This window comes from Chelonia mydas, chromosome 13 (assembly GCF_015237465.2).
Source record: "Chelonia mydas isolate rCheMyd1 chromosome 13, rCheMyd1.pri.v2, whole genome shotgun sequence".
Classification (NCBI taxonomy): Eukaryota; Metazoa; Chordata; order Testudines; family Cheloniidae; genus Chelonia; species Chelonia mydas.
The window spans coordinates 38,779,686-38,804,725 of NC_051253.2; the positions used below are offsets into that span (position 1 = coordinate 38,779,686).

The 25,040-nt window shown below is 51.2% G+C and overlaps 2 protein-coding genes, 1 long non-coding RNA gene and 3 gene segments (V, D, J or C); 1 reads left to right on the forward strand and 5 right to left on the reverse strand.

Annotated features, from left to right (window-relative positions):
• The window catches only part of LOC119563617 (immunoglobulin lambda-1 light chain), a 216,385-nt gene that overhangs the window by 138,440 nt on the left and 52,905 nt on the right, over positions 1-25,040 (reverse strand). Inside the window, exon 4 of the mRNA XM_043527487.1 lies at positions 23,577-23,591. Within this exon, the coding sequence (XP_043383422.1) occupies positions 23,577-23,591 (15 nt within the window). The remainder of the gene's footprint in view (positions 1-23,576; positions 23,592-25,040) is intronic.
• Positions 432-14,480, forward strand: LOC122462798. The gene is made up of 3 exons (XR_006285596.1): positions 432-1,840; positions 2,258-2,262; positions 13,594-14,480. It is a non-coding gene; the product is annotated as an uncharacterized LOC122462798 (long non-coding RNA).
• On the reverse strand, positions 2,622-3,764 carry LOC119567875. Its single transcript, XM_037915361.2, has 2 exons — positions 3,351-3,764; positions 2,622-3,210 (listed from the first exon to the last, which is right to left on the reverse strand). Exons 1-2 carry the CDS (start codon positions 3,682-3,684, stop codon positions 2,639-2,641), a joined length of 906 nt encoding a protein of 301 aa, XP_037771289.1. The 5' UTR covers positions 3,685-3,764; the 3' UTR covers positions 2,622-2,638.
• On the reverse strand, positions 5,598-6,727 carry LOC119567876. The segment is given in 2 exon segments: positions 5,598-6,261; positions 6,435-6,727. Coding segments are annotated over 2 exon segments (465 nt in total).
• On the reverse strand, positions 9,710-11,227 carry LOC122462790. The segment is given in 2 exon segments: positions 9,710-10,545; positions 11,040-11,227. Coding segments are annotated over 2 exon segments (366 nt in total).
• LOC119567887 lies at positions 19,492-21,425 on the reverse strand. The segment is given in 2 exon segments: positions 19,492-20,691; positions 21,016-21,425. Coding segments are annotated over 2 exon segments (387 nt in total).

Sequence of the window (25,040 nt, forward strand, 5' to 3'; positions counted from 1 at the left end):
ACAGGCCTTGCACTGAACAGATTTCAGTCGAAACAGAGAAGCCGAAGAAAGGAATCAGGGACAGGGGATGTCAGTAGTTTCATTTCACACTGTAGATCGGTGCCACAGCCAAGAACAGAACCAACATTTCCTGATTCGGGCTCCAGTGGCCTAAGGAGCAAACCATGCTGCTCCCTGATCACCATTTGATTTGAAGAACACAAGCTAAAATTGCAGACAGCAAAGCCCTGTGTCTCTCAGGGTAAAATGTAAAACCCTTTAGCAAGACCTAGAACAGGGCCTGTTCACCAGGGACCCCATATTTTGAGGACGGATGTGGGACTCCCTTGCTGAAGGGCCCTTTACTGTCCATAGGCCCAGGGGCGAAGTTCACTTTAAACTTTAAACACACAAGGCAGACAAAGGGAGTCCCTTGCTTCACTTCACATTGTTTCTGTTCTAGGCTGTGACACTGAACTTCAGATTCTCCCGATTCCCACTCTGCTGGCCTAACCCACAAGGATGGTGCTTCCCGATCACAGATTGATTTGAATGAGGCACGTTGAAATTGCAGAGACCAAAGCCACAAATCTCTGGGCAAAATTCTACCTTTGGAGAGGCAGCAGAGGAAGGCCTGTTCCCCAAGGAACCCGCACTCTGAGGACTGATGTGGGACTCCAGTGATGTTTGGCCCCTTTACTGTCCTTACGGAGGGGGTGAAGTTCATGCAAAGAGACAAATGTGTTCAGTGAGCGGAGGCCAGTTCCACGGGGGATATTGTAGGAGAGGAAGCCAGGCAGCGACCACTTGCAGGGCTGGCACACTAGTAAGTAGCCATGTCTGCAGCTGTGAGACTGTTTATCTTTAGCTTGCCAGGGGCACCATTGGTGGAGGGGGTAACCCGCCCTTTGAACTCATCCCTGATGTAGGTTGTATCCTGTCCTGAGGGCTGCTAGCCAGACGAGACTTTTCCCAGGGGCTTGTCGGATCCAGCTCAAATGGTGGTCATTGATATTATTCCCAGAGGTGACACAGTCCAGGGTGAGGGAACTGCCTGGCTCTGCCTGGGCAGAACTCAGCTGGGTTAAAATGGCCACGGCCACGAAGCCTGTAAAAGAAACAGAACAGGGATACTGTTACTTCACATACAACCAGGGGTTTAATCTAACCTGTAAAGTGATAAGAGGGAAGCTTAATATGAGCTGGCACCTGGCCACCTGACTGAGGGGCACCAGTAGGGAAGCTGAACCCTTTCAAGTGGGGGGAAACTGTTGGGTGTAGGGGTCTTTTGTTCTCTCCGACAGAAGCAGCTCGGGCAGCAACATGCTGTAAGGTCTGGGCCCGGTATAAAAATCATCAGCATCATACCTAAAAACTCCTCATTTGGAACCCCAGATATGTAAGTAGACCAGGAATGTCTAGTTAGACGCAATTAGATTGAATTCTTCATTTTGGACTTGTGGATTCCTCCGTGCTAACCCCAGGTGCTTTTGTTTTGTTTTTATTTTCTTGTAACCTTTAAGCTGGACCCAAAGAAAGTCATTTTTGGTGTTTAATCCCTAACAGCCTGAGTTGTCAGAGTTGTTTTCTTTCTTTTTTCAATAAAATGTACCCTTTTTAAGAACACGATTAGATTTCTGTGTCTTAGGAGGTAAGGAGGATGTGCATATGTTAATCAGGTGATACAACAGCTGAGCTTCCCTTTTCTATTGTTTTCTTTCTGGGCTGCCCCGAGGGAGGGGTGGAAAAGCTGAAGGGCCTCAGAAAAAATCTTTCCAAGAGAGGTTTTTCTGGATTGGCAAAAGGCAGTTTTCACTTGGGTGGTGGCAGCATTACCAGCCTGGAGTGGCCAGTATTGACTGTTAGAGTCCTTGCAGCCCCCCGCCTTCTGCACTCGAAATGCCAGAGTGGGGAACCAGCCCTGCCAGCACCTCAGCGTAAAGCAGGAGGAATTCCACTGGGGTCGATGCGACTGACTCTCAGTGGAAATTCCATTGTCTTGTCAGGGCTAATTCTCCAGTCACTCATTCTAGGGCAGAAGCTCTCAAACTGTGGGTCTCGACCATGTTTTAATGGGAGCATCAGAGCTGGTGTTAGACTTGCTGAGGCCGAAGCCCCAGCTCCACCACCCGGGGCCAAAGTCAAACCTCAAGAGCTTTAGCCCTGGGTGGCGAGTCCCAGGCTTACAGGCCTCCCGCCTGGGGCTGAAGCCTTAGGACTCCTGCGCAGAGTAATGGGGCTCAAGCTTTGGCCCCCACACACACCAGGGGCCGCTGAGTTTGGGTGGGCTCAGGCTTCGATTCCCTGTCCTGGGGTCGTGTAGTAATTTTTGTTGTCAGAAGGGGGTCACGGTGCAATGACGTGTGAGAACCCCTGAGTTAGGCTGATTCTCCTCTCACACCTCCAGGAGTGTAAATCAGGAGACAGTCTAGAGTAAAGCACTGTAGGTGTCAGTGGCTTAAATTTATTTACTCGTGGAGTAAAACACACCCACCCACAAATTTTCTAGCCTACCGGGAAAAATTCTCACACACACACAAACCCTCCCATGGGCCAGAGCTAGGGCAGCTAGGAAATACCAGTCATTTGTCAGAGGGGCCCACCAGACCCTCAGCTCCCCAGTTCAGCTGTGGAGCGGACAGGACAGTCTGTTGTAACCTCAGATCCAGATTCGTGGTTTCCAAAACTGCAAAACTCCTGTAACAAAGTTTCTCTTCTGCCCATTCACCAGGGCAGGTGTTTCCTCTTTCTCTGCTTCTCTCCAGCTTCGTGGGTGCCTCTGACAAAGCGTCTCTTTCCAGGGACAGCGGAATTGGGTGGACCTCAAGGGCAAAGTCAGGTGTCTTCTCTCTGGGAGGCGACGTGTGTGGCTGGCCCCCTTTTTGTCCCAGGCCCCCTGTTTCCATGTCACTGTGTCTCTCCAGGCGCAGTAATAGGTGGCGGTGTCCGCAGCTGTCAGCGGGTGGAGCTGCAGGGACACCTGGTTGCTGGTGGTGTCTGTGGAGATGGTGATCAGGTCTTGGAGAGATGGGGTGTAGCGCGTGGCCCTGATATATGGATAAACATATCCCATGGATTCCAACTCTTCTCCAGGAAACTGCCAAACCCAATACCAGACATGACCCTGAGTATTGATGGAGACCCCGGAGACAGCGCAGGTCAGTGTGAGGGGCTCCGAGACCTTCCCCAACCCCGGGCCAGAGGCCACCAGCTGCAGCTGGGAAAGGGCACCTAGAACAAGGAGGGGGAGACCAAAATAATCATTGTATGGGTGCCCAGAGAGCAAAGTCTCCCTCTGCCTCCCCCGTTACAACCACACACACACACAGAGAAATGCAAACAGTCACACACAGAGACACACAGAGACTCACGCGGCGCCAGGGCCAGCGCGAGGAAGACACATTTAATCATTTGCAAAGTCTCAAATATCTCCAGGCCAGCCGCTGACCCAACGGAGCTTGGACAGCTCGGGCAAGTCGGCTGAAGTCTGAGCCTCGGGCTGCAAACCTCTGCCGACACCTGTAACAAATTGTAGCTCACACGCAGACACAGAGATTTGCTCGCTGTGATGTGCCGGGACTGGGTGTTGTCCCTATAAACAGTCTCGGAGCCCTCTGGCGGTCTCCCTTGTCTGCTGCTGCAGGAGCCACCAGAACCTGCCAGAGAAGCCGTGTAGGTTAGTAGCCAGACACTGTATGTCTTCATCTAGATCAGAGGTGGTAAAACTATGGCCCACGGGCCACATCCGGCCCGCGGGACCCTCCTACCAGGCCCCTGAGCTCCTGGCCCCGGAGGCTCTCCCCCGGCCTCTCCCCTGCTGTTCCCCCTCCCTCCGCAGCCTCAGCGCGCCAGGCTGTAGTGTATTAAACTGCTCCGCGTAGGAATGTGCTCCTGGGCGCAGTTACGGAGAGCGATTTACTGCCCTACACCGGCGCAACGCTCTGGGCGGCGCGGCTGTAGCACCGCCAGCCACCGGTGCTGTGTGCTGCGCGGTAAGGGGGCAGGGAGCCGGGGGTTAGGTAGAGGAAAGGGGAGTTCGGGGTGGTGCTCAGGGGGTGGGGGTGTGGATGGGGTTGGGGCTTTCAGAGGGCGGGGAATGGGGGGTGGGGGGTTGAATGGGGGCAGGGGCCAAGGGGGGCACTTAGGAAGGAGGGGGGGTTGTTGGGCCGTGAGGGGACAAAGAGAACTTGTGTTTGGTTAGGGTAGAGGTCCGGCAGTCAGGAAGGAGAGGGGTTTGGATGGGGCGGTGGGGGGCAGTCAGGGGACAGGGAACGGGGGGAGGGGGGTGGATGGGTCAGGGGTCCTGGGTGGGGCATCAGGGAACAGGGGGGGTTGGATGGGACAGGGAGTCCCTGGGGGGAGGGGGCGTCAGGGGGCGAGAAGCAAGGGGGGGCAGATGCGGGCGGGGGCACAGCCTGAGACAGCCTCCCCTAACCGGCCCTCCATACAATTTCCAAAACCCAACCTGGCCCTCAGGCCAAAAAGTTTGCCCAGCCCTGATCTAGATATTTGGAACTCAGGTCTCTCACGTGTGTGGTTTCCTTAATATCGAATAAAGAGCAACACAGTCAGCACAGGGCTATCTTGGGTCCGGACTAAAGGTGCATCTCGCCCAGCGTCCTGTCTCCGGACACTGGCCAGCGCCAGGTGCCCCAGAGGGAATGAAGAGAACAGGGAATCCTCACGTGATCCATCCCCTGTCTCCCAGCCCCCTCGCCCCTCTCTTCCTCTCTCTGGTTGTGGTTCTGTCCCTGCTTACACACACAGCAGTGAGTTTCTCTGTTTCTTTTTTTCTCTCTCTCTGCAGGTGCCTCTGCTTACACACACAGTGAGTTTGTTTCTTTTCTCTCCACCTCTCTCCCTCACTGGCTCTGTCTGTTTAGTAGCTGCCTATTTGCCCTGCCGAATTTTCCAGAGAGCCTAAGGGAGTTAGGCTCCAAACGCCAAATTAAAGGAAAGGAGAAAGTTTAAGCACTAAGGGGAGACCCAGTTCTTGGAGGGGTCTCTGGAAATGCTCATTGTGTTTTGGAGAGGCGGCATGGAGGGTGTTTCCCCACCACAGTACATCAGCCAGATAAACTCAGGACCTCGGCCAGAAAATCCGCTCTCCAGGAGACGTCGCATGCCAGTGTGAGGGGCTTTGAGACCTTCCCCACGCCATGGCCTGACTCCACCAGCTGCAGGTGCAACGGGGCCCTGCAAAAAGGGGCAGGAGAGTCCCAAATAATAATATAACGACCCCCCACTCCAGGGAGAGAAGAATCTGGCTCAAAGCGCAGACTCCTTCATCGAAATGCTCTCATGCAAACATGAATCAACACAACTCCTCTCACACACAGGTGCAAATGTGACACCAACAGACCCCGGCGGTTGGAACCTGGGACCTGTGGTGCTTAGTGTATGAGCCTCTAGGGCATGAGCTAAAAGTCACTTGGCTCTAAGCTAAGGCTGTAGAGCAAACTCATTAATCTCACTCTAAGTGGGTGCCACTAGATGGGACAGAACACACAGGAGGTGTGTGGGTTACACAAACACACCCACAAATACTCTACCTCACCAGGAAAAACTCACACATTCACCCACACTCCCTTCCATGGGTCAGAGCGAGAGCAGCCAGGAAATATCAGTCATTTGTCAGAGGGGCCCCCCAGAACCCCAGCTCCCCAGTTCAGCTGCGGAGCGCACAGGACAGTCTGTTGCAACCTCAGGCCCTGATTGGTGGTTTCCAAAACTGCAAAACTCCTGTAACAAAGTTTCTCTCCTGCCCATTCACCAGCGCAGGTGTTTCCTCTTTCTCTCCTTCTCTCCAGCTTCGTGGTGGCCTCTGACAAAGCGTCTCCTTCAACTTAAAGTGACCTCAGAAGGGGGTGGACCGCAAGGGCAAAGTCAGGTGCCTTCTCTCTGGGAAGCGAAGCGTGTGGCTGGCCCCCTTTTTGTCCCAGGCCCCCTGTCTCCGTGTCACTGTGTCTCTCCAGGCGCAGTAATAGGTGGCGGTGTCCGCAGCTGTCAGGGAGCGCAGCGTCAGGGAGACCTGGTTCTTGGCGGTGTCTGCAGAGATGGTGATCCGGCCTTGGAGAGACGGGGCGTAGCCGGTACCCCCGTTATATGGATAAATATATCCCATGGACTCCAGCCCTTCTCCAGGAGGCTGACGGAGCCAGTACCAGTAGGAATATTGAGTATTAATGGAGAACCCGGAGACAGCGCAGGTCAGTGTGAGGGGCTCGGAGACCTTCCCCGACCCAGGGCCTGAGGCCACCAACTGCAGCTGGGAAAGGACACCTAGAAACAAAGGAGGGGGAGTCCAAAATAACCATTGAATGGGATGCCCAGAGAGCAAAGGCTCCCTCTGCCTCCCCCCTGGTCACAGCCACACACACAGAAAGAAATGCAAACATCACACACAGAGACTCACAGAGAGAGAGAGAAATGGAAATGGTAACACAGAGACTCACGCGGTGCCAGGGCCAGCGCAAGGAAAACACATTTAATCATTTGCGAGGTTTCAGATATCCCCAGTCCAGGCGCTGACCCAACGGAGCTTGGACAGCTCGGGCGAGTCGGCTGAAGTCTGAGCCTTGGGCTGCAAACCTCTGCCGACACCTGTAATAAATTCTAGCTCATACGCAGACACAGAGATTTGCCCTCTGTGATGTGTCGGGACTGGGTGTTGTCCCTATAAACAGTCTCGGAGCCCTCTGGCGGTCTTCCTTGTCTGCTGCTGCAGGAGCCACCGGAACCTGCCAGAGAAGCCGTGTGAGTTAGTAGCCAGACGCTGCATGTCTTCATCTAGATATTTGGAACTCGGGTCTCTCACCGTGTGGTTTCCTTAATGTTGAATAAAGAGCAACCTGAGTAGCACAGGGCTATCGTGGGTCGGACCCACTATAGCCCAGTATCCTGTGTCCCCACAGTGGCCAGTGCCAGGTGCCCCAGAGGGAATGAAGAGAACAGGGAATCATCAGGTGATCCATCCCCTGTCACCCATTCCCAGCTTCTGGCAAACAGAGGCTAAAGACACCATCCCTGCCCTGCTAATAGCCGTTGATGGACGTGTCCTCCAAGGATTTATCTAGTTATTTTTTTCACCCTATTATAGTCTTGGCCTTCACAACATCCCCTGGAAAAGAGTTCCTCAGGTTGACTGTGCATTGACTGAAGAAACACTTCCTTGTGTTTGTTTTAAACCTGCTGCCTGTTCATTTCATTTCATGGCCCTAGTTCTTGTGTTATGAGGAGTAAATAACACTTCCCTATTTACTTTCTCCGTGTATATGTGAATACATTTCATCTCTCACACACTGAGTCTTTCTGTCTGTGTCTCGTTCTCTTTTTCCCATACCCCCTGCTTCTGATCTTGGTTGGGATTTCCAAAGTTGCCTAAGGGAGTTAGGCACTCAGATCCCACTATAACCCCTAAGGGAGTCAGACTTCCCGATCCTTTCACTGCCTCTGAAATCCCCAACCCCCCTCTGTCTCTTCCCCCCCTCCACCATTCTTCATCTCTCACCTCCTTCTCACACACTTTTACTGACCTCGACACTGAAGAACTTGAAAAACTGCAGTTTCCTTCATTCTTTAAAGCAACAGATCTTCCGTGGCCCTAAGAGGGGCGCTCTCATAGTAAAAATTGATTGGCAGTAGGCTATGTTTCTTGTATGTTTTGTATCCGGTGCTTTTAAATAAAATCGGTACCCCGAAAAGAGTGGCACGTGAATGTAAATAGACATTCAGAATCACATGTTGATTCTGTTGTGTTGTTATTGGTTAGTGTTTGTTGCGAAGTGTTTGCTAACTGATTTCTGTGTGTTGGGAATTGATTTGTGTGTAGTCCATTCGGGTTTTGTTTGTTTGTCGTCATTTCCTATTGTGTATTGATTAGCTGCTTTGGTGATTACTTTGAGGTTTATTTGTTGCTTTGTTGTTGTTGTTGGGAGTTGGTTTGCTTTTGCTTTTTTTGTTTTCTCTCAAATGTCTGCACCTTTCAACAGCAAAACAAGCCCTTCCCTTCCGGTTGCATTTCCCTCCCTGGGACTCTCTATCGCCCTGCATGGGCTCAGTTATCATTTTAAGACGCTCACTTTTTGTCCCAGACCTCCCTGTGTCTGTGTCACTGCGTGTCTGGCACAGTGATGCCTGGCCGTGCCTGCAGCTGTCAGGCGGCGGAGCTGCAAGGAGACCTGGTTCTTGGCGGTGTCTGCAGAGATGGTGCCTCGGCCTTGGGGAGACGGGGAGTAGCGCGTGGCCCCGCTCCATGGAGAAATCCGTCCCATGGATTCCAGCCCTTCTCCGGGAGGCTGACGGTGCCAGTACCAGCAGTTATACTCTTCCGTGATGAAGAACCCGGAGGCAGCGCAGGGCAGTGTGAGGGGCTCGGAGACCTTCCCCACCCCAGGGCCGGAGGCCACCAGCTGCAGCTGGGAAAGCGCCCCAAGAAAGAAGGATAGGAGAGTCCAAATAAACATGTAGCCAGCTGCTGCGGGGAGCGACGGATCTCCCTGAGCTCCCCCGCCATGCCGCCATTCCCACCGAGATACCAGCTCTTACCTGGTGCCAGCGTGAGGGCAGCAGGAAATAGGTTTTCGGTTTGAAGAGGAGGGTGGGGGAAATAGCATCAAATCTCCAGTTCGGCCCCTGAGCTGACAAAGCCCTGAAATCTCTGGAAATGACAGGGCCAGAGCTGTCCACATCCCTGTAACTTACACTCCACCTCCACCCACACGGCCTGGCTGAGTCCGGATCTCTCTCTCTGTCCTTTTCTGGGAATGCCCCTGTCTCTTCTCTGTCTCTCTCTGGGTGTGGCTTCCTGCCAGCCTCTCTAGCCTTTTTCTCTCGACTTGCAAAAGCTGGGATATTTGTAAACCGCGCGTTAGCTAACACGTGGTAACCTCCGACAGAGGAGGCCGTTTGTAGTTTTCACTTTACCTGGCTGTTAACCCCAGATTCCCCCCAGTCTTTGTGTCCACCCATTGATAAGCAGGAAAACTACACACTTCCTTCTCCACACAAAAAGCATCCCCTCCCCCACAGTTCTTCTGTCGCTTCACATATACACAATCCTCCCTTCGCTACACTATGGAGTAGGCGTGTTGAGAAAATGCAGTTTGATAGCTCCTGTCAGATAAATGATCTCCCGTGTCCATGTTCAAAAGTGGGGGACGCATTGTTTGTTGCAAGCTCTCTCTCTCTCTCTCTCTCTCTCTCTCTCTCTCTCTCTCTCAAGCTGTGCCCCTAAAAACCCTGGGTGTGGGAGTGGGGGCATGCCAGTACAGTGTGTTGCTGCAGATTAGAAAGTACCGGGGTATGTCTGAGGGGTTTTGTTCATTGGCGTTTTCTTGTTTTAGGGTCTGTTTTTAGTCTTCCTATTTTATTGTCTTTGTTTGTACTTATTCTCACTCGGTTATTTTCCCATTTTATTCATTGGTTTTGGCGGGTTTATTTATTGCCTCCGGCTTTTATGTTGCCTTTTGAAAACTTTTTTCATTCTTTAAAAAAAAAAAATTTGCACAGGGGAGCGTGAGGGTCTCTGAGACCTCCCCGGCCGGACGCCACCAGCTGCAGCTGCGAAAAGGGCACCATTTGGCTTTGGCGCTCAAGGAGCGAAGAATCTCTCTGTCAGAGACAAATAGTCGCGCAGGGGCACAAATACCTCCAGACACAGATGCAAACGCAGAGACTCACTTGGGGCCAGGGCTAGTGCAGACAGGAAATATCTAATCGTTGTTCCGCCGTAAAGAATAACCCTGCCTCCGGCTTTGGCCCTGCAGAGCTGTGAACGCTCAGGGTGGCTGCCTAAGCCCCGGGCTGAGGTTCGCGCTTTGCAGACGCGTAGCTATAGGAGCGCCCGGGGGAAGGGAGCTGAAATGAGGCGCCGAGGAGATCTTCCCCTTTGCACACCCCGAGCAATGCGCTGGGGGAGAAGGGAGGTGCTGTGTGTCTGTCTTTCCTCCTCTTGCTGCGTCTCGTAAGTCTGCAGGCTACAGGGCAGAGCAGCAGGCAGACCCAAGCCACACTCCCTCCATGGCATCTGTGTCCGTCTAATGTAAGCGCTGAGGTAGGGGTATCCCGTGTTCCCCACCCTCCTACATATCCCCCGGGACTCACTCCTCCCTGGTGCCTCCTGCAGTGGCACAGTTTCCCCTCTCTTCCGGCACCGAGGGCGCCGGGTTTCTGCCCTCAGCCCCCAAAGAAGCTGAGTTCAGCCCGAGGACGTTAGGTTTTTGTGTCAGCTCACACCGGCTTCCCCTCACTGTGCCTCTCTAGCAGCGCAGTGATACCGGGCGGTGTCCTCCCGCCTCAGGCGGCTCATTCCCAGGTACAGCTCGCTCCTGGCGTTGTCCCTGGAGATGGTGAATCGCCCTTGGGCCCAAGCCGCGTAACGTGGGTCAGTCCCGTCGTAGTAAATACGTGAGACAAACTCCGGGCTTTCCCCGGGTCTCTGCCGGTACCAGTACATATTGTAGCTGCTGAAGGTGAAGCCGGTGCCTTTACAGGAGAGCCGGATGGACTCCCCTTCATTTCTAACAGCCCCCCCGGACTCCACCAGCTGCATCTGGGACTGGGCACCTGCGGGAGAAAACACAGTGATCATTGTTCATACCTATGGACCCTCACTAGAGTGATAAGGGGTATCTAAGCCACAGAAATAGATAGAGATACAAGTTGCTAGCTAATACAGCGGAGGAAAGCCTAGATAGGGAGAGAATACAGTAGAGGGGAATGTGCAGATGGATACAGAGATAATACAGTACAGGAATAATGGATGGATGAATAGCTAGGGGAGGATTAGAAACACAAACAGATAATCTAATAATGTGCTACTAATAATGGAACATTGTATATATTAGACTGCTAGGGAAAGAAAGAAAGAAAGAAAGAAAGAAAGAAAGAAAGAAAGAAAGAAAGAAAGAAAGAATATATGATGATGCCTAGATGGAGAGAGAGAGAGAGAGAGAGAGAGCTTAAGGAGGGGTATACAGACAAACAGACAGACCTAGATACACTGTACAATTAAAATCGCATACTCTGAAGGTTCCCTGTATTTTCAAACATTTTCTCACCTTTCCAAGCAGCTAAAATGAGCACAAACTGTACCCACACTGGCATTGCTCGCTGAGCTGCAGGGTAAATTCTCACTGTCAGGGTAAGGAGGGTTTAGCCCTTAACGGCACAAACACAAGGCGCGGCCACTTCTGTCTATTGCAGCCTCTCAGCCGCGGCTGCCGGGTTTGGAAGGGAAACGAAGTCACCCCCCTCCCCTTCCCAAACCCTGCCCCTGGAGAGGGGAGGAGACTCCGGTCAGATGGGTGTCAGGGCGCCCTGGGAGCAGGGTGGGTTATTGTGAGGTTCTTACAGTGACCAGAAGTGTGTCAGACGCTACAGGGGACAAAGGCAAATCCAGAGCTCTGGGGCTAGCACCTCACAGCCTAGACTCATAAGAAAATAAGAACGGCCATTCTGGTTCAGACCAAAGGTCCATCTATTCCAGTATCCTGTCTTCCAACAGTGGCCAACGCCAGGTGCCCCAGAGAGAATGAACAGAGCAGGTAATCATCAAGTGATCCACCCCCTGTCACCCATTCCCAGCTTCTGGCAATGACTCCAAGATCTCTTTCTTGAGTGGTAACAGCTAATTTAGATCCCATCATTTTGTATGTAGAGTTCGGATTCTGCTTTCCAATGTGCATTGCTTTGCACTTATCAACATTAAATTTCATCTGTCATTTTGTTGCCCAGTCACCCAGTTTTGAGAGATCCTTTTTTAGCTCTTCCCAATCTGCCTGGGACTTAACTATCTTTAGTAATTTTGTATCATCTGCAAATTTTGCCACTTCACTGTTTACCTCTTTTTCCAGATCATTTATGAATATGTTGAATCGGACTCGTCCCAGAACAGACCCCTGGGGGACACCACTATTTACCTCTCTCCATTTGGAAAACAGACCTTTTATTCCTACCCTTTGTTTCCTATCTTTTAACCAGTCACCGATCTGTAAGAGGACTTTCCCTCTTGCCCCATGACAGCTCACTTTGCTTAAGAGCCTTTGGTGAGGGACCTTGTCAAAGGCTTTCTGAAAATCTAAGTGCACTATATCCACTGGATCCCCCTTGTCCATACGCTTGTTGACCCCTCTAAGAATTCTAGTAGATTGGTGAGGCATGATTTTCCCTTTACAAAAACCATGTTGACTCTTCCCCAACAAATCATGTTCATCAATGTGTCTGACAGTTCTGTTCTTTACTATAGTTTAAATTAGTTTGTCTGATATTTAAGTTAGGCTTACTGGTCTGTAATAGCCAGGATTGCCCCTGGAGCCCTATATAAAAATTGGTGTCACATCAGCTATCCTCCAGTCATTTGGTGCAGAAGTTGATTTAAATGATAGGTTACAAACCACAGTTAGTAGCCCTGAAATGTCACATTTGAGTTCCTTCAGAACTCTTGGGTGAATATCATCTGGTCCTGGTGACTTATTGCTGTTTACTTTACCAATTTGCTCCAAAACCTCCTCTAATGACACCTCAAGCTGGGATAGTTACTCAGATTTGTCACCTAAAAAGAATGGCTCAGGTTTGAGAATCTCCCCCTGTGGTAAATGAAGGTGGGAGGGGGTCAGTTAGCTATAGAATCCTCCTTAGCAGATGTACCCGGACTGCCCTACCTGTAAGGGGTTAAGAGGTAAACTTAAAATGAGTTGGCGTCTGAGCTGGGGAACGAATAGGGAAGCTGAACACTTTCAAACTGGGAAAAAACTGCTCGGGGTGTGGGTCTTTGTTCTCTCGGCTGCAGAGGGACAGGGCAGCAAGAGTGCTGTAAGTGTGGGCCAGGTATGAAAATCATCAGCATCATACCTTGACTTTCTCATTTGAAACTACAGACATGTAAGTAGAACAGGAATGTTTAGACAGATGCGATCGGGTTTATTTATTTTTTTTATTTTCAGTCTTGTTGATTCCTCTGTGCTAACCTCAGGTGCTTTTAAGAACATAAGTCCCTAAGAACGGCCATACTGGGTCAGACCAATGGTCCATCCAGCCCAGTATCCTGTCCTCTGACAGTGGCCAGTGGCAGGTGCTCCAAAGGGAATGAACAGAACAGGGAATCATCAAGTGATCCATGCCCTGTCACCCATTCCCAGCTTCTGGGAAACAGGGGCTAGGGACACCATCCCTGCCCATCCTGGCTAACAGCCATTCATGGACCTAACTTCCATGAATCTATCTAACTCCCTTTTGAAGCTTTTGTTTGCTTTGTAATCTTTAAGCTGGAATCCAAGAAAGCTATTCTTGCTGCTTAATTCTTGTAGTTGTTCTTTTAATATCTTGCAATAACCTAATGTGTTTTCTTTCTTTTTTCAATAAAATTTCCCTTTTTTAAGAACATGATTGAATTTCTGTGTCTTAGGAGGTAAAGAGGTTGTGCCTATGTTAATCAGCTGGTGGAACAGCTGGGTTCCCCTTTTCTGTTGTTTTCTTTCTTGGTGGGAGGGGTGGAAAAGCTGACGGGCCTCAGAAAAAACCTTCCCAAGTAAGTTTTTTCTGGATTTGCAAAAGTAAGTTTTCACTTGGGTGGTGGCAGCATTACCAGCCTGGATTGGCAAGTATTAATTTTAGAGTCCTTGCAGACCCCCACCTTCTGCAGTGGAAGTGCCAGAGTGGGGAATCAGCCTTGACACCCTCAAATACTCAACCCTGAAGACTGATGCAAAGAATAGTTTCTCCACAATGGCCTTATCATCCTTGAGTGCTCCTTTAGCATCTCGATTGTTCAGTGGCCACACTGGTTGTTTAGCCGGCTTCCTGCTTCTGATGTACTTAACACTTTTTAGTTATTACTTTTTGAGTCTTTGGCTAGCTCTTCTTCAATTTTTTTTTTTTTTGGCCTTCCTAATTATATTTTTACACTTCACTTGACAGAACTTAGGCCCTGCTCACACTGAGCACACCAGGTCTTTCCTCCCCCTGATGGAGCTGACTTTGCCCCACTGGGTCTGGGTCGCGGGGGTGGCAGGTTTGTGTCCGACCTCACACCAGCTTCCCCACACAGTGGCTCTCTAGCAGCGCAGTGATACCGGGCGATGTCCTCTCGTTTCACGCTGCTCATTGCCAGGTACAGCTCGCTCTTGGCTTTGTCTCTGGACAGGGTGAAAGGCCCTTTCACCGAATCCATGTAACATTGGACAGAGCCAAGGTGTAAATAAGTGAGACAAACTCCGGGCTTTTTCCTGGATCTGCTGGTACCAGTACGTTTTATAGCTGCTGAAGGTGAAGCCTGATCCTTTATAGGAGAGCAGGATGAACTCCCCTTCATTTCTAACAGCACCCCCAGACTCCACCAGCTGCATCTGCGACTGGACACCTGCTGGAGAAAACACTGTAGCACAATGACCATTACTAATACCTATTGTCTCTCACTAGAGTGATAAGGGGCCTCTAAGCAACACACATAGACAGAAAAACAAATTGCTAGATAATACAGTAGAGAAAATCATAGATGGGGACTGAAAATAGTAGAGGGGAAGTGCGGATGGATAGAGGGATAATACAAAGGAGGAAAAAATGATTGTATAGAGAGATAATATGGTATAGGAACAATGGATGGATTAATAGATAGCGGGGAATTGGAAACATACTAATAGATGAGACAATTATGTGCATGGAACGTTGTATAGATTAGACTGTGAATGAAAGAAAGAAAGAAAGAAAGAAAGAAAGAAAGAAAGAAAGAAAGAAAGAAAGAAAGAAAGAAAGAAAGCATTATGCCTAGATGCATGCAAATGATAGATAGATAGATAGATAGATAGATAGATAGATAGATAGATACTAAGGAGGTGTTGTGACGAAGTGGGACTGTTCTTAATGTTTCCTCTGAATAGTGTGGGGGTGCCTCAGTTTCCCCTATGCAGTTCTTAAGTATCTAGATGGTGGGGCAAGGGTGTATGATCATTGCAGAGCCCTAGAGGGCAGGTGTGTGCAGGGATCTGTACACAGAGAATGGCCGACACCCTGTTTCCTTGGCAACTGATGGCCTGGGCCCTTCCCCCCTGCAAGGTGAGAGCTAAAGGGTTGGAGAACAAAGGAATCACGTGACCTCCTGGCCCGGGAAAGGGACAAAGCCCAGGAAAGGAGGGGCTGGAGGGAGTTTCAGTTTGGGGCTGGCTGGGACATGGAGTGAAGGGCAGACGTGGTTGTCTGGCTCACTGTCCCCCAAAATGGACCCAGCTGAGGGGTCCTGTTCTCTGCACCTGCGAGCTCTGTGTTAGACCATGTTCCTGTCGTCTAATAAACCTCTGTTTTACTGGCTGGCTGAGAGTCACGTCTGACTGTGGAGCTGGGGTGCAGGACCCTCTGGCTCCCCCAGGAGCCCCGCCTGAGCGGACTCGCTGTGGGAAGCGCACGGAGGGGCAGAGGATGCTGAATGCTCCGAGGTCAGACCCAGGAAGGTGGAAGCTGTGTGAGCTGTGTGCCCTGAAGACCAACTGCTCACAGAAAGTAGACTTCCCCACAGTCCTGACTGGCTTCATGGGGAACAGTTCCAGAGCATCACCCAGGGACTCCGTGACAGGTGTATACAGACAAACAAAGACCTAAATACACTCTCCAATTAAAAAGCACATAATCTGTAGGTTTACTGTATTTTCAATCATTTTCTCACCTTTCCAAGCCAGTAAAATGAACACAAACTGTACTCACACAGACATTGCTCACTGAGCTGGAGGGTAAATTCTCCCTGTAGAGATAAGGAGAGTTTAGACCTTAACTGCAAAAATACAACAGGGGGGCCCTCTTCTGTTTATTGCAGCCTCCGAGACGTGGCTGCCGGGTTTGGAAGGGAAACGAAGTCACGCCCCTTCCCACACCCTGCCCCTGGAGCGGGGCAGAGACTCCGGTCTGATTGGGTGTCAGGATGCCCCAGGAACAGGGCCGGAGTTAGGCTCTACAGGACCTTTTTTAATCTCAGATTTGCCTAGGGTTTCATGCAGGGGAAGCCAAAGCCATAAGGATTGAGATACCAGTCATTGACTGGATTTCACCCTGAATACAGATATTGGACTATAACCTATGGACTATTTCCAAAAGAACTCTTTGCGAACACAAGCTCACCATCTTTGCTCCGTATCTGAACCTCAAGAATTGAATTCATGTCTGTAAGTATATTGATCCTTTAACCAATACTCTCTTTTCTTTTTTTTTTTAAATAAATTTCAGTTTAGTTAGTAGGAATCGGATCTAAGATCTTTTGGGTAAGATCTAAGTTATAATTTGACCTGCGTGTGTGGCTGGTCCTTTGGGATCAGAACTTTTTCTTTTGTATGATGGAATAAGATTTTCAGGAATCCTCATCATATTTTGTCCTGGGTAGCTGGGTGGAGGCCTGGGGCTGGATACTTCAAGGGAACTGCATTGTTGGGACTGCTGAGTAACCAGTGAGGTAGTACAGAAGCCGTTTTGTGCTGGCTGGGTAAATCTAAATATTGAAATATCCACTAGCTTTTCGGGTTTGTTTGTAGTTCACCCTAATTGAGCAACCTCAGCTGGCTCCCACTGGGACCACCGTCACACTATCTAATCTAATCTATCTATCCCCATCCACCCCCTCTATCTAATCTATCTATCTATCTCATACACCCCCTTGGCTAGCTATCAGACCCCTCTCTGTATTGAGCTATCCTGTCCATCCGATACACAACAGACATGGGCAGATTCATCCCATATATACACGCCTCTCTCTCGTCCTGAAATATCTACAGCCCAGCACAGCAGGGCAGACCCGGACCCCGCTGGCTCACTCTCTTTCCTGCTGTATGGAGTGAAGTTGTAGCCACCACGGTCCCAGGATATCAGACACAAGGCGGGGGAGGTAATATTTTCTATTGGACCAACTTCTGTTGGCGGGACAGAGACAAACTCTGGAGCCCCACAGAGCTCTTCCTGGGGTTTCTTTCCTGCTGTGTTTCTCAGGCAGGAGTTGACACCGACCTGTCACTATGCAAAGATGCTGTATCCCTGTTGGTCCCCGGATATTGGAGAGCCAAGGTCGGTGAGCTGATACCTTCTGCTGGACTCGCCCCCCCCCCCCCCCCCCCCGCTACAGAATTTGGTCCAACAAAAGAGATGGCCTCCCGCACCTTGTCCCTCGCAGAGGGGGGCTGAGAGAAGGGGACAAGCCAGGCGGGTTCAGCCCCGGAGGTTGGGAATAGAGGTTCCTCCCTTTCTGTCTGGGGGCTCCCTGTCTCTGTCTCACTGTCTCTCTCCGGGCGCAGTAATAGGTGGCGGTGTCCGCAGCTGTCAGCGAGCATAGTCACCACTACCCTTTACCAATGGAATAAATGAAAGAACGAGTAAATAAAATTATTTTGCTCCCTCCTTTCCCACCAGAGATAACTAAGGTCCAGGCCTGAGTGACCAACACTTCAGAAGGGTAGTGACATCATCCCTTTAAGAGTCACCCTCACAACATGATCGTACCGCTTTTACCAACGGCGGGGGGGGGGGGGGGGAGAAAAAGAGTGGTTGCTCTTTTTCCATAAGAAGCAAATAATTCCCAGGCCTGAGTATTCAATCAGGCTGTCACAGTTTTTGGTTACTTGGAGGGATAATGGGAATTTGGAGGACGGAGTTAGATGGTAATTGCAGACATACAGAGGGTTGCAGTGTTGCTCTCTGGGAACTCCAAGGTCAGGGACATGTGAATGCGATGTTTGGTTTGGCACAGGAAACGCAGCTGCGCAGTCTACGTCTCCTGTAACCTGATAGGCGAGTGTCAATTCCAGCTGACAAGAAGAGAGGGGGGAGGGTAGTCCAAGACCCCCTTTGCAATAGCACCATGTCCCCAAATGCTGTCAACCTTGAGATCTCCTAGCAGGGAAAGGTGTGCGGGGGAGGGTCCCTAAAGCATCTTTCCCTAATAATGTATCTCCGGCCAGTGCTGAGCCCTATGTTCCACCACCAGGGGGCAATGAAGGGGGCAGTGTCCGATATTCCAGCAGTTTATGAAGGTCCCACGCAGATTGGAGGGCGCCAAAGAGAACAAGTGCTGCTCTCTAGTGGTATGTACTAGGATAGAAGGCGCACAGTACAATTCAGGTCGGGGGGAAGTGCTGTACCCTGCTGGCAGGGCTCGGGACAGCAGGTGCACACTGGTAACCCAGGTCGAGGTATGTGCATCTAAGACAAGGAGTGCGCACCTCTGAAAATGCCAATTCTGCTGATGACGCAGCTGGGGGAAGGTCAATGTGGTTCTATAGACTGAAAGGGTGTTTTTTATGTTTTTCCATTTTTCTGTACGGGAAGGAAATGACATTAAAAACTACTTTAAAAGAATGTTAAGGTGGCAAAGTCAAGCCCTCGAACGATAGGAGATGCCAGAACTCAGGTTGCCCATGTAATCTTAACTCTGCCCCCTGGTCGGGACTGACACAAGACTTCACACACTGTTTTTTCCTCAGGACCCTTGCCGCAGTCAGTGCCCAAGAAGGAGCAGCAGGGGAGTAAGGCGGGGCTGTGCAAAGAAGGGGACTGGTGCTGTCTGCAGCCCCCCTGCCCCATTTGTTGCGGACGTTGGGAGGTGTGTGCCAGAGACCGGGATAGAGGCTGTAGCTCTCACCTCAGCCTTGACGTGTCTTTGCAGCCCTCACCGGGCTCCAAAAATTATACTTTCCTACGTGATGACTAAAGAGTTGAGGACATTTTCTACTTGGTTAAAATCCATGTGATTGAACTTTGAGGTGTGACGTGCTTCCTCAGGGAGGCTGTGACAGGAAGGAGAGGTTATTGACTGAGCTCAGACCAGCTTCCCCTCATTGTGTGTCGCACAGTGATACCGGGCGCTGTCCTCGACTCTCAATCTCTTCACTTGCAAGTGTAGCAAATTGCTGGGGTTGTCCCTGGAGATGGTGAATCGCCCTTCGGCTGAGTCCGCCTAATCCGTGTCAGAGCCAACCCAGTTAATATAAGAGACCCACTCTGGTCTTCCCCCGGGAGCCCGTCGGTACCACAGCATCGCATAGTCACCAAATCTGAACCCGGAGACTTTGCACGAGTTGTTGATAGACTCTTCTGCCATCTTCAGGCCTCCCCCAGACTCCACCAGCTGGACCTGCAATTGGGCACCTGAGGACATAAGTAGGCCAGAGGGATAGCTAAGTGGTTTGAGCATTGGCCTCCTAAACCCAGGGTTGTAAGTTCAATCCTTGAGGGGGCCATTTAGGGATCTAGGGCAAAAATTGGGGATTGGTCCTGTTTTGAGCAGGGGGTTGGACTAGATGACCTTCTGAGGTCCCTTCCGACCCTCAGATTCTATGATTCTATAACAGAGAATGATTTTAGCCTGGTACTCAGTAACACTGAGGCCTCCCGACCTTTTCAGGCCAGAATCACCTTGGGGCAGTGCTGCCATGAAAGCAACATGCCGCCAGAGGGGCATCTTCTTCTGATTAGTCTGGGGGGAAATCCCCAGTGGGACTTGTTCAATGCAGGCACATGGGGCTGCAGCTTTTGTCCCCTGCAGGGTCAGGGACAGAGCGTGTGTGTGACAGGAAATGTTGTTATTCCATTTGCATATGCTCCCTTCTTTAAGGGAAGACCAGCCAACCCCTGGGGGGAAGACCAGTCAACCCCTGCCTTTGTGTAGCGGTTCATCGTTACCAGATACACTTACCCTGAAGAGGATCAGTGTGGAAATCCAGGGATAATTTCCCTGCCGCAGAAACGAATCTCTCGTGTAGAGGCGCTTCTGTTTTCAATCAGGCTCATTACCACCGATCCGGGGTTGCCAGTTGCCAGTTCTGCCCGCAGTGACTAGTGAGCGCTCCCATTGGGTCCTTGGTGTAATTCAAGTCGGAACTGGGCATTTTCTTTCCAGCCTGGGTAGCAAGAGAGCCAACAGTTGGGATAGGTCCTCTCTTGGAGTAGACTCCCCACCACGCTACTAGTTGTGTACAAAAATCTGGAGCCCTTTCCTTGGAACGTGTTGCTGGAGGAACAGCCCTTCCACCCAAGTGCTAAGGAAGGACAGACACGTTTTCTCACGATGCGCTGTGAAAGAATTCCTGCAGCAGCCCGGCTTAGTAGATGCCCGCAGGTTTGCTGGTGAACCCAGCAGAGTTCAGGTCAGTTCTCTGCTCTCACCCCCGGCTGTCTGTGTGTATATCCCTGTGCTCTGAGAACAGCTCCTGTCCCTCCGGGCACAGACACACACCTTGCACCCCGAGAACGCACTACTCTGGACAAGGACGCCACTAAGGAGCTGCAGTGAGTGAGTGGGTGAGCAGTGGGCTATGAGTTGTGGGTGAGGGACACCGGAGTTCAGGGCGTGATGCTAGTCATGGGGCGCTCCCGAATCCCCTGAGCTGAACGCAGAGAGTTTTTGTCAGAGCTCAGGCCGGCTTCCCCTCACTGTGTCTCTAGCAGCGCAGTGATACCGGGCGGTGTCCTCGGGTCCCAGGCGGCTCATTTGCAGATACAGCTGGCTCTTGGCGTTGTCCCTGGAGACGGTGAATCGCCCTTTCACGGAGTTAGTGTAATCTTTGCTCCCACCAGGGCCGCTGATCCAGGAGACCCATTCCAGCCCCTTCCCGGGGCGCTGCCGGTACCAGAACATGGTGTAGCTGCTGAAAGTGAATCCGGAGCCTGTGCAGGAGAGCCGCCTGGAGCCGCCGGTGGTCGCAGCCCCGCCGCCGGACTCCACCAGCCGCCCCTGCGCCTCGGCCCCTGGGGAACAAACCGGATTGGGGGCGTGAGAGCGGGTGGGAACAATCCCCTCGGGCCAGGTCTGGGCAACGGCGGCAGCTTTGGCCACAGTCTAATGTAAGGGAGGGGGGGACATCTGGTCTGTCAATTATATTTGTGAGACAAAGGGAAACGATTTGGAGGTTTCCAGCCACCGCCTCTCAGACGAGACAAATACATGGTATGAAACCGGAAACAAAATCCGTGTGTCCCAATTTATTCCCGGGGAATCTCCCCTCTCCCGCTCCGGTCAATCAATGGCACTAATCAGATCAACAACCCCCCGATTCCCGCCACCCCAAGCACCTTTGGACGCTGCTGCGATGAAAGCAAAATGGAGCCACCACCGCATCGTCTCTGCACGTCTGCGGCCAGTCGTCGCCCTGGGGATGGGTCCGGAGCTGCTCCCTGCAGGGACAGAGCTTCTCCGCGAGCCGCAGAGTCAGGGGCGGGTAGAAACAGCCCGGAAAGAGAGTCATTGCACGGGGATAATTTACATAGCCCCGCCTCATTTAAATTACCACTCGGAGAAACCCCGCCCCACCCTTGCTGAGCTAGTGACGAATATCCCAGGGAGGCGGGCGGCTAACTATCAACCACAGGGCGGTGCTGAGTTTTCACCTGGCCAATTATGACTATTACCTCTGAGAGGGTCAGTTCACGGGTCACAAGAGTAGCAGCCGTGTTAGTCTGTATCCGCAAAAAGAACAGGAGGACTTGTGGCCCTTAGAGACTAACCAATTTATTTGAGCATCAGCTTTCCTGAGCTACAGCTCACTTCAGTTATTGCAGTTACAAGTGCACTGAAAGCAGTGGAAGCTGCTGCCTGTGAAATCCACCCTTTCCTTCAGGAACCCACCAATCAGGATCCGGGAGCCTAACTTCAACTTCCTACATTGGAAAAGTCTTAGCCCTAAGAGTTCAGACAGTGGGCTGGGCCCCAGGTCGGACAGCCGGGTTTCTTTCCTAGTGGGGCAGCAGGGGCAGAGTCAGATCTGCCAACAGCGAGCGACATCTGACCCTGTCCGCTTTTGCTGCCCCCTGCCACAGCTCGGAATCCATCAAGATCTCCCGGGACCCAGGGTGCAACAAAGAAAGGCTGACCCCTCACGCCCCCTAGAGGCCTCTTGGGAATCATCGACGTGAAGGAGCGCAGCCAGGAGCGGGGGGGCTGCCCCCTAGGGACAGGGTGTGGGAGGGGTGGCACTCTGGTTGCCCGGAGGGGCGGGTGTGCAGCAGAGAACACGGGGGTGCTGCCCCCCTAGGGGCAGGGACTGGGACAGCGGCTGCCTCATATTTCCTACCCCAGCCCTGACCTGAGTCTGCAGAGACACAAAAGTCTTGTCCGTCCCGCGCTGCTGGCAGCTCTGGGGACATTTTCTCCTTGGTTCAGTTCTGTGTGTGTCTGACTCTTCACCTGGGGTTTGCCCTGCAGCGGGCTGTGACTGCAAAGGGGATGTTTTTGTACGTGCTTAGATTCCCTGCCTGTCACTGTGTCTCTCACACAGTGATACACCGCCGTGTCCTCGGCTCTCAGGCCGGTCATTTGCAAATAGAGCAGGTTGCTGGGGTTGTCTCTGGAGATGGTGAATCGCCCTTTCACTGAATGGCCAGAGTCCGCTTTAGTGCTATCGGGGTTAATGTAGGAGATCCACTCTGCTGCTTTCCCGGGAGCCTGGCGGTACCAGAACATCCAATAGTTTCCAAAGGGAAATCCGGAGGCTTTACAGGAGATGCGGGTAGAATCTCCTGTGGTTTTAACACCTCCCCCAGACTCCACCAGCTGAATCTGCGAATGAACTCCCGCAAAATTAAAATATAGTATTAATCATCTCCACCGTAATACTGAGCTTCCCTCTGTATCCAGACAAGGAATCACCTCTGGGAATTGCTGCCATGAAAGCGAGGGGTAGCCACAGCATCATCTCTTTTCTGACGATTTTGGAGACAATTCTGCAGGAGAGGGCGCAGAGAAGCGGGGATGGGTGTGAGCTGCGGAGACACGTGTCTGTGCCGTCTCCTCTGCAGACTCAGGGACACCGGGGGTGTCTCACAGGAAATGTGGTCACTCGATTCGCATCCGCTCCGGTCTTCAAAAGGAGAGAGAAATAGACCGTAGTCGCTATGTGGTAGCAGCAGACCGAGCAGCAGTAACTTTATCCTCCTCTCTTTGTGACTTTGTTCCCCATGGGTATAACGAGGGCGCAGTGAGGAACCCTTCCTCTGTCTGCTCCAATTTCTTTGTAAATTCTTCAGGGCAGAGACTGTCGCTCACTGTGTGTCTCCACTGAGCTCTCATCGCACACGGGGTCGCTACACACACTCAAAACGTCCGGTGGGATTCCCAGTTCCCATTACCGTAAAACTGGTGAGAGAGGCAAGAACAAATCCCTGTGTTGGTTGTGAAATGTCAGCTGCAGGCCCCTGAAATCTGGCTCCGACCTCATCTAGCTGCCCCTGAGACCCTAGCTAAGGTCTGTGCTGTGGGTTCTAGCGGCTACTGTCCTATAGCTGAGTTATAAAAAAGTTCCATGGAGAAGCGAAACGGGGAAAGTAACTGAAATACTTCTCTGATGGATTGTATTTACTGAGGGACAACCCATCCTAAATTCTCAATTACTGCGGGACAAGCTACACTCACTGCTATGTTTGCTTCCCACTTTTTATGAGTGAAGTACCCCAAAAGTTGGATGCTAATATTTTAATTTCATGGTTAAATTTATTAACTTTAATTTGGGATATTGCAGATTATGTACTGTATGTATGTTGTCACTTTTAATCCAAGCTTTGTACTTTGGGATAGTTTAAGCCTGGAAGATGATCCCTCACTCCCACAAACCTTGGGAGGCAGACCAGTCCTCACTTACAGATAGCCCCCCAACCTGAGGCAAATACCAGAAACCACACACCACACAACAGAAACACCAATCCAGGAACCATCCCCTGCAACAAACCCTTTTGCCAACTGTGCCCACATATCTATTCAGGGGACACCATCACAGGGCCTAATAACATCAGCCACACTATCAGAGGCTCGTTCACCTGCACATCCACCAATGTGATATATGCCATCATGTGCCAGCAATGCCCCTCTGCTATGTACGTTGGCAAAACTGGACAGTCTCTATGCAAAAGAATAAATGGACACAAAGCAGATGTCAAGAATTATAACATTCAAAAACCATTTTAACCCCCCTGGACACTCAATTTCAGACGTAAAAGTGGCCATTCTTCAACAAAAAAACTTCAAAAATATACTTCAAAGAGAAATTGCAGAACTGGAATTCATTTGCAAACTTGACACCATCAAATTAGGTCTGAATAAAGACTGAATGGCTGGGTCACTACAAGAAGTAATCTCCCATCAACTGTTGAGTATGGGCCATCCACCCTGATGGAATTGGCATTGTTAGTATTACAAAAAGTAATTTTTACTCTGTAGACATTCACACCTTCTTGTCAACTGTTGGGAATGGGACACATCCACCCTGATTGAATCATTGACCCCCCACTTGGTCAGGCAACTCCTGCCCTTTCTTGTGCTGTATAATTATACCTGTATTTTCCACTCCATGCATCTGAAGAAGTGGGTCGTAGCCCACGAAAGCTTATGCCCAAATACATTTGTTAGTCTCTAAGGTGCCACAAGACTCCTCGTTGTTTTTGCTGAAACAGACTAACAGGGCTATCCCTCTGAAACTCGTCACCATGCAAAATAGTGTCTTTTAGTGTATTCTACATTGGGGAGGTATAGTGGGAATAGAGGGGCATCCAGCTTCTGGCATGGGGCAAATATGGGGGACCCTGGTATGGGAGGAGGTGATAATGGGGCGACTCCAGCGGGGAAGAGCCAGGGGAGTCCCTGAAAAAAAAATGGGGATGGAAGGGAGGCAGACTGGTAGTTTGTGTAGGGGAGGGAGTGATGCAGGAGACCCCGGGGTGAGCAATACGCTGAGCCTCCACAAGGTAGGAAGTGTGCAACCCCCTGCTTGTAAACAATAACACACTTCTTGGTGCCCTCTGACACTTGGCTCCCCTCCCCCTCCCCCCGGTGCACGTAGGGGAAATGACTCATCTCCCTTCGTTTTCGAGACCGCCCCCCGCTCCGGCAGTTTGTGTCGGGAGCTCGGGGAGCTCTGTAGCACAGTGGATCCCAGAGAGCGCAGAAATACACCGCCGAGTCAGCCCGCTGCGCCCCGTCTATGGACAGCGTGAGAGACTTCGCTCCGGTGTCCAGCTGGGAGGAGAACCGAGGGGCCACCGAACCGGGCTTGTATTCATTTCCCCTCTCATTTCTGTACAGTAGGAAAAGAGGCTGCTGCCCAGGCAGC

Coding starts and splice junctions, on each gene's coding strand:
- LOC119567875 (XM_037915361.2), bottom strand. CDS start 3,684: ATGAAGACATACAGTGTCTGGCTACTAACCTACACGGCTTCTCTGGCA. Junction 3,211..3,350: donor CGCGCTGGCCCTGGCGCCGC/GTGAGTCTCTGT, acceptor TCCTTGTTCTAG/GTGCCCTTTCCCAGCTGCAG.